The sequence below is a fragment of the Talpa occidentalis genome, unplaced genomic scaffold (assembly GCF_014898055.3).
Source record: "Talpa occidentalis isolate TD23 unplaced genomic scaffold, MPIMG_talOcc4v2.1 talOcc4.12, whole genome shotgun sequence".
In the NCBI taxonomy this organism is placed as follows: Eukaryota; Metazoa; Chordata; class Mammalia; order Eulipotyphla; family Talpidae; genus Talpa; species Talpa occidentalis.
The window spans coordinates 96,332,107-96,343,798 of NW_023601212.1; the positions used below are offsets into that span (position 1 = coordinate 96,332,107).

Consider the following 11,692-nt stretch of genomic DNA (forward strand, 5'->3'; position numbering starts at 1 on the left):
AACCAGGCGATGTCTTCAGGGAAAGGACTGAGAATGTGCAACCAAGTCAAGGGACTAAACTTCACAAACACCGAGGACAAGCTGTCCACCGCCAGCCCCTCGCCCTCCCAGCCACCCCTTCCCTAGAGGGTGGGAGAGAAAGGGGTGCAGTGGGAGGGCAGAGCCACAGCCCCCAGACAGGCTCAGCCCTGAAGGAGAAGAGAAGGGTTGCAACACGGGCCAGAGAGACCTCAAATGAACTAGAAAAAGAAATGAAAGGGGCTGGACTATTAAAAAAAAAAAATTAATGTAGGAAGCAAGACCCAAAGAGGGAAACAGAGGGACCCGGACCCCCTGGGGACGGGGTCAGCCTGTCACTGGGCACTGGGCGTGAGTAGGGAAGACAAAGAGACGGGAGAGCTGAGGGTCCCCGGGATCCAGGGAGCTTCCGGGGAGCCGGCGGGGCTCGGGGCTCGGGGCCGGCAGTCCGGAGCGCGCGCGGCGAGGACACTGTCTGCGGGGCCGGGGTCGGGGACGAGGCCGGCAGCGGGAGGACGGGGCGCAGGGGCCGGGATGCGGACTCGGGGTGCAGGAGTTAGGCGGGACTGAGACACCAGGGGGTCTGAGAAGTGGGGTCCGGCGCGAGGACCGGGAGGCGCGGGGGGCGGAGGGGTCCGGGGCTGGCCGTGACCGGCGGGCGGGTCCCGGGCTGGGGGTGCCCGAGACCTGCAGTTGCGGGGGGCCGGGAGCCGGGCGACCCGGGGCCGGGGGTCGGGGGCCCGGGCGCGCCGGGACGCGGCTGCGGGGACGGGACGGGGGCTCGGGCCGGAGTGTGCGGCGGGCGCGACGGGAGCCGGGACGGCCGGGCGGGCGCCGGCGGCCAGGCCGCCACTCACCGCTCATGGTGCCGCTCCCGGCCGTGCCCGCGCCGCCGCCGCCGAGCTCCAGACAGGCCGGGAGCGCCCGCCCCGCCCGACGCCCCGCCCCGGAAGTGGCGCCGCCGCCGAGGCCCCGCCCCCGACCCGGAACGTAAATACGCGGCGCCGGCGCAACCCGGGGGAGCCACCGCGGCCCCGCGCGACCCCGCCGACTCCGCTGACCCGCCGACCCCGCCTGGGCCTCGACGGCGATGGCCGCCCAGGCGAGGGGGCCGCGTCCCGGGGGCGTAGAGCGGGGACCGGCGGCCCGTCCCGGAGGAACAGGAGGCTCTGGGAGGTGACTGACCTGGGACAAGGGCCCAGGTGATGGAGGGAGAGGGTGGGAGGAGCCTTGGGAAACTTCCAGAAGCAGCAGCAGGTGCACACGCCCTGCTCGGAGGGGGCCGCAGCGAGGGGATGGGTGACGGCGGGTGCGAGAGAGCCCCTGGGGAGGTGGAGGCTCGCGCAGGCCACGGCGAGGGGCTGGACTGCCCCCCCCCACGCCCGACGCCCCAGTACGGAGCGGAGCGCACCGCAGAACAGAAGCAGAGAGCGACACCGACACCATCGAGCTGGGTGTTAAGGCGATGACCCTTCTGGGTTGAGAGTGGCCACTGCAGTTTTCTAGCAAGTGATTAAAGTACCAGGAGCTGGGCCTTCCTGGTGGCGCAAGGGGTTAAAACACAACCTCTGAAGATGTCCGCAGCCTCTGCAGCAGGAGTTAGATCCCCCGGCCAGCCAGGGAGCTACCCACATGGCGCAGCAGACCTGTCCTGTCTCGCCTGCTGCTCCCCTCAGCAGTGCATTTCAGTCGATCTGCCTGTTCTGCTCCCCACTGTCTCTGGTGAGTCCTCTCACACCCCCACACACACCTCTGGCCTGTACCCCAGTTCTTGTATGCATAAATAAATTAATCTTTAAAAAAAAAAAAGTACCAGGAGCTCGCGGAGTGGTGGCTGTGGAGATGGAGATCATGTGTTCACAAGAAGCTTATGCAGTCCAGTCACTGCCCCATTGGACAGATGGGGAAGGGGATCCGGAAAGGTTAACGGAACATTTTCCCGGCTTTTTTTGCCCACAGCCAGAGTGGGGAAAAAATACAATTTATGCACGTTAAACACGTGTATACACTTAAGGAGATGTTAACAAGACAATTTTGTAGGTAATGTGTTCTATTCTTTTTTTTTTTAATGCCAACAGAAATTGTAGATCCACTAATAAGTCTCGATCTACAGTTGAAATCTGAGTTGAGGACCAAGCCCCACTGGGAAATCCAGGCAGAATTCTGGCCCAGTTCTGTGTGACCCACAGTCCCGTGGGCTCTTCCCACATTGCCTCTCAACACAAGTACTCTCTACCCCCCCCACCCCAGCATTAATTATGATAGTAATTAATAGGAAAACACCAAAGGCCAACAGTTCTGCAAATCATGGCCCACCTCACTTTCATGTTTCATGTTTCACGTTTCATTGTCTTGCTGTAGTTAAAATGCTAAAGATTAAGGAAATAATTTTTTAAGTGCCATACAACATGGTCTGTACAACAGGATTACAATTGTGTCAAAATACAACCATGTTTATGGAATGTAAAAATGCAAATATTTGCATGTGTGATTGCTGAAGTAGTTTTTCCCATTTTCCAAATTGTACTTCACAGTTGTTAAGGAATCCTTAGACCTTAATTCCCCCCTTCCTCCCCCAAGCCTGTTTCTTAGGTCTGCCTGCCTCTCTAAGCTTTGGGAGGGCATCCCATACCTACTTCATGGAATTGTCTTGAAGATGATAAATTCTGTCTCTCCGCATCCCAGACCCTTTCTTCACAGCACTTGACGCAGAATAAATGATTGAAATCTTAATTGTGCTTTAGGTTTGGTTTTGTTTTGACCACCAGCCACACCCTGTAAGGATTATAATTCCTCTTTCCAGGACTTTAGTCTGGAGGACCAAAAATCAAAAGCCCAGGTCAATAGCTCTTCTGGTCTTTGAAAAATATACCTCTAGGAGATAATACTAGGGGGTAAGGAGAGAAGAAAGAGGCCCCTCAAAGAGCCTGAAGCAATTTCTAAGGTCATTTAACAGGAAAGGCATGTGCACCTGGCCTCAAAGAGACCAACCTTCAGAGGAATTTACAAAAATCATCAGAGCAATAGAAACTAACACAAAGTACTTATGAATCAGATAAAAGAACCTTAGAAGTAGATATACTATTATTATCCCCATTGTGAGGTTAACAGGTCAGGAAATGAAGCATAGAGTGGTTAAGTAACTAACAGTCACCCAAGGCCTTTAACTTCCTGGTAACAGAGCCAGGATTCAAACCTAGGCAGTTTGGTTCCAAGGGCAATGCCTTAACCACTATACTGTCTCCTGTGGCCCCAAAGGATGACATGCATGTACAGAAGAGAAGTAGCTCGGCCATAGAAGTGTATAACTATAGGATCTACACATTACAATGCTTTCTTTTTCAGCTTTTCAAGCATTTAATCAAGAAACCAAGGAAGTTCCCAGAGAAGCTCGCAACAATAAGATAGAAAACTGTATATGACACAGTTTCCAGAATTAGAGGACAAAAAAGCTGTATCAGCAACTGAGAAGTACAATCATCCTAAAGAGATCTGCTCCATCATCCTTTCCTTCCAACGCAAGGTTTTCAGAGTAGCTCTATACCAGTGGAGATGGTTCATTAGTAGAAATTGATTTCTCCATCCCCATGACATACTGCCCCTGGCAGGCTATTGCAGTAGTCATTTGTTTTCGTGGTGACAAGAATGGTTGCGCCTTCTTCCATGACTGGGAACGGAAAGATATGATCAGATTCGGCCTTCACTTTGCTCTTGACACAGTCTTCACAGGTACAGTCCTCTACTGTGTACTCCAGGCCGCTGGAAAGGACTGCAGTACCAGTCCTGCCAGACTCCAGCTCAGCAGCTTCAGCCTCCCGGAGAGCCGGTCCTGATAATACAGAAACATTAACTTAAACTGCCCAGGGAGTAGCAGGACAGCAGTTCACTTCAGGACTTAGTGTCAGAAAGATCCCCTACAGGGCCTCCCCGGTGGCGCAGCGGTAGAGCGCTGGGTTGCGAAGCTGCCCGCGGCCTCTGCGGCGCCGGTTCAATCCCCGGCTGCTCCCCGGCCACCGGAGGAGGGTCCCACATGGCGCGCAGACCTCTCCTGCCGCCCGCTGCTCCCCTCAGCAGTGTACTTCGGTCCTTCTGCCTGCTCTGCTCCCCGCTCTGGCTCTGGTTAATTCTCTCACCCTCCCGCGCTTCTGACTGTACCCAGTGCATGTATAAACAAAACAAACAAACAAGCAAACAAATAAATAAAGAAAAACATGCCTCTATTAAAAAAAAAAAAAAGAAAGATCTCCTACAAAACAAATAACTGCCCTCCACTGCCAGACAGACCACAGGCCACATGGGCATCAAAGACATGCTTTCAGCAGAGCATACAGTGTTTTTAAATGTCTGCTTATTTGTTTTATGTTGTCCATTTAAAAATCAAGAGATTTTACATGCAAATCTAGAGAACCAGCTTCTTAAACTCAACAAAATGTGACAACACTGACATTTATTCCTATGTAGTTTGCTAGATTTGGTGGCTCAGGCTGGTATCTCTGCAGGCAAGAGCATGGGCCCCTCTGTTGCTGAAGTCTTCACCTGGCCACTCTCTTCATCTGTTAACCCTGTCTACCTTGGAGGTATTGAGGCATTAGCCCTATGATACATACGTGAAATGACACATGATGTGTGTTACAGCATACTGAAATCAGCCTGTGGGTGACGCTTTCGAATTCAGAAATAAACAAGATCCTATAACAGAGCTTTTTGCAACAGGTTAAATTTTTTTTTTTAAAGATTTATTTATTGATTGATACAAGCACTGGGTACAGTCAGAAGCGCGGCAGGGTGAGAGAATTCACCAGAGCCAGAGCGGGGAACAGAACAGGCAGACTGACAAAGTACACTGCTGAGGGGAGCAGCAGGCGGCAGGAGAGGTCTGTGCGCCCTGTGGGACCCTCCCCCGGTGGCCAGGGAGCAGCCGGGGATTGAACCGGCGCTGCATAGGCTGCGCCAGCTTCGCAACCCAGCGCTCAACCGCTGCGCCACCGGGGAGGCCCAACAGGTTAAATTTTTTCACATGAATTTCTAAGAATCTCCATTATATTCCCATTTTATCTATATATAGCTATAGCTACATCTATATCTATATAGATGAAGCTAAGTTTTACTACTTCCCCAGCCTTCTACCAAAACATCCCACTTAAAGTTACTCCCTGACTGTCCATCAGGCCCCAAGCAAAAAAAAAAAAAAAATTATGAGTAAATTATATAGAGCAACCACCTACCTACCTCCCCCTGCTGCACCGGAAGGCAAATGAGGTAGATGCTTTGCAGATTGTGTGAGGAAAAATAAATGCATAAAAAAGAGCACAATGGCTGCTAAGTGCTTTGGGATCAGCTCAAGGGCAAAGTGCTGCAGAAATATTTTGATAGCAAGAAACTCTAAATATAGCAATCACTGCCCAGGCCTGGTTCTCTACTGCTTAATAAAGACTCTTTTTTTGAGATGATTGCTCAAACAATACAGGAGCAACTGATTATTCATTTCTAATGCTTTAAAGTAAAATGTTCACCTGAGCAAACAGTGTTTGCATTAAAAGCATGGCCTTGGCTCTTGCCAAATATACTTTTCCTGAGAGAAGCAGGCCTGGCTAGCAGTTTCTGATAGCTTGACATTTAATCAGTGAGCTAACTTTAGAGAAATGGATGTTTCCCCAAGGAAGCCTCAGTACTGCAAAAGAGTAATTATCAAGTGAGGAATCTGGGGGGAGGTGTCTGTCAGACACCTGCAAAGAAGGTGCCAGCACCAAAGAAAACAGCTCCATCCACTAGAAAGTTCACAATATAACATATTAAATCATTATGCTGTGTAGGTGAAATAAATATAGTGATTTATGTCAACTACATCTCCACAAACAAATAACTTTCCTCTAACATACTCAAAAGGACTCTATTCAACGACTCCCTGGTGGCTCAGGGGTTAAATTCTCAGCACTATCAAGCTATCACCAGCTACTGTGGCCTGAGTTCAATCCCCATCGGGGAGCTGACCCACCCGGTGCAGCAGACCTCTCCAGTCTTGCCCACTGCCCCCCTCAGCAGTGGATTTCAGTTGATCTGCCTGTTGTGCTCCCACTCTGTCTCTGGTGAATCCTCTCACCCCCTGCACCTCTGACCTGCACCCCAGTTCTTGTGTGCATAAATAAATAAAAATTATAAAAGGACCCTAACCAAATGAAATATTCAGTGTTTAACAAGAAAAGGAACTGAAACTTTCAGTAGCCACCTCTTGGAAATAGATTTCAAAGATTGCCCTTCAGGGCCTCCCCTAGTGGCGCAGGTGATTGAGCGCCGCGCTGTGGAGCTGTTAGCCTCTGCAGCACCGGTTCAATCCCGGCCAGCCAGCGAGGGTCCCACATGGCACAGCAGACCTCGCCTGTCTCGCCCGCCGCTCCCCTCAGCAGTGTACTTCGGTCCTTCTGCCTGTTCTGCTCCCTGCTCTGTCTCTGGTGAATCCTCTCACCCTCCCGTGCATCTGGCCTATACCCTGGTTCTTGTATAAGTAAATAAATAAATCTTCAAAAAAAAACAAAACACAAAGATTGCCCTTGAAACCCACCTATGTTTTTGAAGTCCTTCTTTAATGGTGCAGATTTCATCTTCTTCAGCAAAAGCTTCACAAAAATTGTCAAAGAAACTGTCAAGCTCAGGCCCAAACAGGTCCAGAGAATGGCATTTGTTATTTTCACTGAAATGAATGTCAGAAAGAGAACAAGCTGATAACATCCACATGCAAGTCTACATTATTTGCTCTTTAATTCCCCAATTCATCAGCATTAACTTTTCAATTCTAAGCACTTAATTAGAAGAGTTGATAAAAATCTGTTGCTAACAGTGCTGAATAAAATTGAGTTCAGTTCTGAATAATTACTTTGTTCCTATTGGCATTGAAATAATTTCCTTGTTCCTTTACTTTTTTGCATTTGGAAAAATTTCACCATCTTCCCTGTAGTGTTGATTTGTTGAATAAATCAACAGCGGATCTAGAGAGAACACTGCATACCAGTGAGTAATTGTTCCAGCCTCTTTACTTACTTGCATTACAATGACGCTGACATGTCAGAGGAGGGGTATTGGAGCATCGAAGGTGACACGGTGTGCAAGCATTAAGCAAATTGTCAAAATACTCATTTTGGAAGCACTGCTGAGCCATCTGGAACTTGATCTGAAAAGAAACGAGGAAACCACAGAAAGAACAGCATGGAAGGACAAGGAAAATCTCGTCAGGAATTCCCCAGCAACTGTCGTGACAGCAGCTAGAATGTCGAAGACAAAAAGAAGAAATTCACGTCAATGACTTGGTTCCTTGGAGGGGGATCCTTGTGCCCTGGCTAAGGATTTGAATACCAACACCAATCCAGTTTCTATGTTTGAAGCCTGTGTGGAGTTAAGAGTGTATAAATATCAAGGGCAAACCATACCTGAAACAGAAACTGCTTATTTATAGATGAAATTTCTCAGCCAGGTGATAGTTGCAAGATGTAGACAACTTGAGGCATCAGGCAGAAGGTTCAGGAACCATTTGGGGAACATCTGTTTCTCAGCCCTGCTGTGTGGTGGGTTGCCCAAGAGACGAACAAGACAAGGTCTATACCTCTCAAGCATTTAAAATCTAGCAGGGGAGGCAGAAATTCCCTCAAGTAACCCCAAGAGAGAGGTATGCATACCAGACTTAGCACCTGCAAGAATTCCAGTACCACTGACAGGGAAGTCTGGGGTAAGAAATTGGCAAGAGGAATGGGGGAAGACAGGTTTGGAGTATTTATTTACATTTTGTTACAATTTTTACAGTTGAAGTAATTCATGTTTCACTGTTTAAAATTTAGAAAACACAGATGAGTTGTTACAAAGTGTCCAGAGTCCCAGCATGCAGAAATAATCACAGTTAACATCTAGTATTACAGAGGTTGCAAACTGGCTGGTTGGTGTGTTTTGTTAGTCAACCTCTGATAGGTATCTTGCTGGAAGGATATCTACGGAAAATATTCCTAAGATGATAGATAGGTGGGTGGGTAGGTGGATAGATGTGTGGGTGGATGGGTAGATGGATGGATGGACAGGTAGGTAGGTAAGTAGGTAGGTAGATTGATTGATTGATTGATTGATTGATATGGCACCTTTTCCTTTTGAAATAAACAATCACTTCCACTTGCGTTTAAGCATGCTGACTGAGTGAGATACCCCTATAAAGATACCCAGTGAAGCCAGTCAGAAATGCAGGACTCAATTAAAATGCAAGGAAATAACAAACTCTGAACCCAGCACAGTGACCGGGCAGGGAGGGAGGCTTCACCTGTATTGATCATCTTGGATTAAGCTGAAAGGTAGATGCATTGTTATTTGTTGTGTCGTTCTTTTATACTTTTTGGTTCTTTATACCTTTTTGTATGTCTTAAATAGTACATAATAATAAAATAGTGATAATAAAATTAATTAAAAACAATACTTTTTTTAAATGAAGGGCTTGAGTCTGGAAGATGTTTGAACTTAGATGTGATCAAAACTCACCGTCCCTATGGGATCCAAGGAGTGAGGTCACAGGGTGTGTCTGCCTGGATGACAAGGAGGAGCTAAAAGGGTTGCCCAGCAGGCTCCACTCCCTCAAGCTCCTGCCAAATGTTGACCTTTGCAAGACAGACAAAAGACACAGGAAAAGCATGATTAGAGAAGTAGGAGGAAAAATTCTGCCTGTAATCATAGTCTCCTGTAACAGCCAGCCAAGCAAGGAGAGAATCTCAGGATGGGATGGGGAATAGAGTCAAATTCTACAGAAAAGACAGGGGCAGAGCACTGAGAAAGGAGGTCCTTGGTGACCTCTGAGTGTGTCTATGGGAGAAGTCATCTTGCAGTTGTTTAAGGAGTGGGAATGTTATAGGACAGGGAGAGGGGCAGCCCAAACCCCACAAACCTGCCTATTTTAAATGGGTTCTGCCATCCGCCACATCAACAGAAAACATAAGAGACTTTAATGAAAAGGAACTTTAATAAAACTAGGAAACAATACAGGTAAGGCAAAGAATCTAGTTTCTAAATCAAGCACCCAAAGTTACCCATCCCCTCGTGGGTAAAAGTCCATCCAAATGGGATTGGCCCCAAGCAAGTCCCCAAAGCCTGCCTCAAGTCTAAAGCATCTTCCAGTGGGGACCCACAGAAAAGGGTCACAAACAACCGGACAAGCCCGGAAGGAAAAGAGCAAAATCAACATCAAGATAAAAGCTGCCATTGTCACCTCCCCATGGGTCTCACCCACATCTGTGTCACCCAGTCTACGACCAAAAGACAAGCACAGTTTCTTCACGTGTCTCTAGGCTCCATGTGCCTCCTCCAGGTCTCCTGGCTCCATCCTGCTTCCTTCCTTAGTCTCTTCTGCAGCTTCTCCTCCTGCTCAGCTCCACCCTTCCTTGGGTGGGGCAGGGAACGTGGAACCTCCCCCTTTCCTGGGGACCACCCTGTTACAGGAAGAAAGAGGCAGCAGCCTGGTGAATGCCTGGTGAATGCCTGGGCGCCATGCCTGGTGAATGCAATGGAAGCAGGAAAAACAAAGCTCTGATTACTCTGAAAAGACACTGTTGTTTCAGACAGATGCACTGCCTCTGAGGTCATGTGTCCAGGGATGCTCCCTGCAGCATCACTTGTATTCACGAAGGCCAGTCCACCAGTAGACGACTACCTGGCCATCAAAAAGAACAGAACAGGGAAGCATATCACAATATGCAAATGTATCCAAGTCATGTGCTGTACCCTTAAGTTTACATGAAATGTATCAAATTTAAAAAAGAGAGAGAGTAATTGAGGTGGCCACTTGTCCAGCCTCATCTCCCTGCTAGAATGTGGAGGTGACCCCCAAAAGGGCAGCCTCCTGTAACCCAGAGCTAGTTGGAATATGGGTCCTTAGGCCCTAACTGCTGACCACTGGGCTCTCATGCAAAAAAATAGATCTGTATTTATTCCCCAAAAATGAGACTGCTGTATTCTGATATAAAGCATACATTGCTAAGTGAAAATCATGGTATTGAACAGTGTGCATAATCCACCCTGTTGTATTTAGAAAAAAAATAATAATGATTATTTTTCAAATAGAAATTTTTTAAGGTGATGTATGAGTCAACGGGGGCTGCCGTCCCAAAATACTGCAGCCTGGATGGCTTATGGACAATAGAAATTTCCCCCAGTTCCAGAGACAGGGAGCTCCAAGGTCAAGGTGCCACAGATTCTGCATGTGGTGAGAGCCCCGGCCCGGCTCACAGGCAGCCGCCTTCTTAGCATAACCTTCCATGAGGAGGCGCAGGAGGCCTTTCCAGAGTCTCTTTTATAAGGACACCCATCCCCTCCACGGGAGCGCCATTCTCAGAACCTATCACCTCCCCAAGACTCCACCTCTTACGACCATCACAATGGATATTGGATTTCAACATAAATATTTAGGGGGACACAAACATTCAGTCCATAGCAGATGGGGAGTTTGCAGGAGGAAAGTAAGGTGAAAGGGAGGTTCCCCCAAGGATGAACAGCATAGACCAAGGGGGAAAGGACCAGAGCAAAGATGTCAGAGAGAGCAGAGAAGCAGAGTCTGGGGCCCCCCAGCACCAAGGGAAGCCTCCCCCTGGTGTACCCCTCAGCCTCAAGAACATCAAAGCCCTGCAAGATGTTGTTCTTAATCACTATGGACCTCATGCAACTTGGAGAAGCCCAGGATGGCTGCCTCACCTTGTTAGGGTGTTGCCAAGCCTCTCATAGACAGGGTGGGCCCCCAGGGACCAGGGCCGAGGGCTTCACCTTGCCTCGCCCTGTTGCTCCCCAGCACAGTCTTTTTGTGGTCATCTCGAGCTTGAACACAGAAGGCAAGACCTGAGCTGCACTCTGTTGGGGGGCAGCCCACAGAGGATCCCCACAAAAGCCTGCTGAGCTTCCCCACAGTGGCTCAGGTTCCCCCTCTTCCCGAGATTTGTTGTTCTTCTTGTCATTTGTTGTTCAACTCTCTCAGTCTGTGGGCAGCCCTGCAGTCCTTCCAGTAAAGTCCCCTTTTGTCTTAAGTTAGACAGAGTCAGTTACGCTTGGTTTCTAGCAATCCCAAAATAAAAACAAAACCCTTAGCGCTATCACCCAATTCTTAACCAATTCCTCCACCCAGGCCGGAGATGTCACCAACATGCACTGACTGGGGTAAGCCTGCCTTTCCCTTTGCTCCTCAGAATGGGGATGCCTGATTCATTCTGACATCGTAGGTCTCAGCGGATTCTCCTCCAAGACTGGCCAGGAGATGGGAAAAAAGACCAAGAGGAGATAGAGAGAAATGTGCAACAGAGGTTGGCGATGTCATATTCATCAGGATTCTTTCCATGAGAAATGACATAAAATGTTAAAATGGAATTTTTCTGGCTTTATAGCTCAGAAGTCCAAGGGCTGCATCAGCTTTAGAGGCTCAGGCTATAGCTGACAGTGACCTGGTTTCTTCGGTCACTTGGCTCGGCAATGTCGTCTTCTGGGTCTTGGTTCCATTCTCAGGTCCTCCCCTCATGGCCACAAGAGAGCTGCAGCACATCCAGACCTCACACACTCATTTCTTCTAATCTCTCCCTCTAATAATCACATCTGCGCCCTGTCTCATTATGGCATGTGGCGGTGGGATGAGAAAGGATTACTCAGAGTCCATGTGCAGAGCAATGAGTGAGAG

The 11,692-nt window shown here is 48.8% G+C and overlaps 2 protein-coding genes across 6 annotated transcripts in view; both read right to left on the bottom strand.

Annotated features, from left to right (window-relative positions):
• Positions 1-930, bottom strand: part of SNX29 (sorting nexin 29) — a 296,663-nt gene extending 295,733 nt beyond the window's left edge. For both annotated transcript variants that reach the window (XM_054693831.1, XM_037507581.2), the window contains exon 1: positions 876-930. In XM_054693831.1, the coding sequence (XP_054549806.1) occupies positions 876-882 (7 nt within the window). In that variant the 5' untranslated portion in view covers positions 883-930. The remainder of the gene's footprint in view (positions 1-875) is intronic.
• A 2,345-nt stretch (positions 931-3,275) lies between these two features.
• TNFRSF17 (TNF receptor superfamily member 17) lies at positions 3,276-9,438 on the bottom strand. 4 transcript variants are annotated; one of them, XM_054693838.1, is made up of 6 exons: positions 9,265-9,438; positions 8,527-8,642; positions 7,440-7,564; positions 7,054-7,183; positions 6,578-6,706; positions 3,276-3,847 (listed from the first exon to the last, which is right to left on the bottom strand). In XM_054693838.1, the coding sequence occupies exons 4-6, from the start codon at positions 7,169-7,171 to the stop codon at positions 3,579-3,581; spliced, it is 516 nt and encodes a 171-aa protein (XP_054549813.1). In that variant the 5' UTR covers positions 7,172-7,183; positions 7,440-7,564; positions 8,527-8,642; positions 9,265-9,438; the 3' UTR covers positions 3,276-3,578. The 4 variants fall into 4 exon arrangements, with proteins under 4 accessions (XP_054549813.1, XP_037363480.1, XP_037363479.1 ...); XM_037507583.2 differs by lacking the exon at positions 7,440-7,564 and having other exon boundaries at positions 9,269-9,438; XM_037507582.2 differs by lacking the exon at positions 7,440-7,564.
• Positions 9,439-11,692: the final 2,254 nt, after the last annotated feature.

What these genes read in the sequence shown, in the direction of transcription:
- TNFRSF17 (XM_037507583.2), bottom strand. Translation starts at nt 7,171, where the DNA reads ATGGCTCAGCAGTGCTTCCAAAATGAGTATTTTGACAATTTGCTTAAT. An exon ending in TCAGCGTCATTGTAATGCAA is followed by an intron (nt 6,707 to 7,053) that starts GTAAGTAAAGAG and finishes CATTCATTTCAG; the next exon opens with TGAAAATAACAAATGCCATT. An exon ending in GAAGGACTTCAAAAACATAG is followed by an intron (nt 3,848 to 6,577) that starts GTGGGTTTCAAG and finishes CTGTATTATCAG; the next exon opens with GACCGGCTCTCCGGGAGGCT.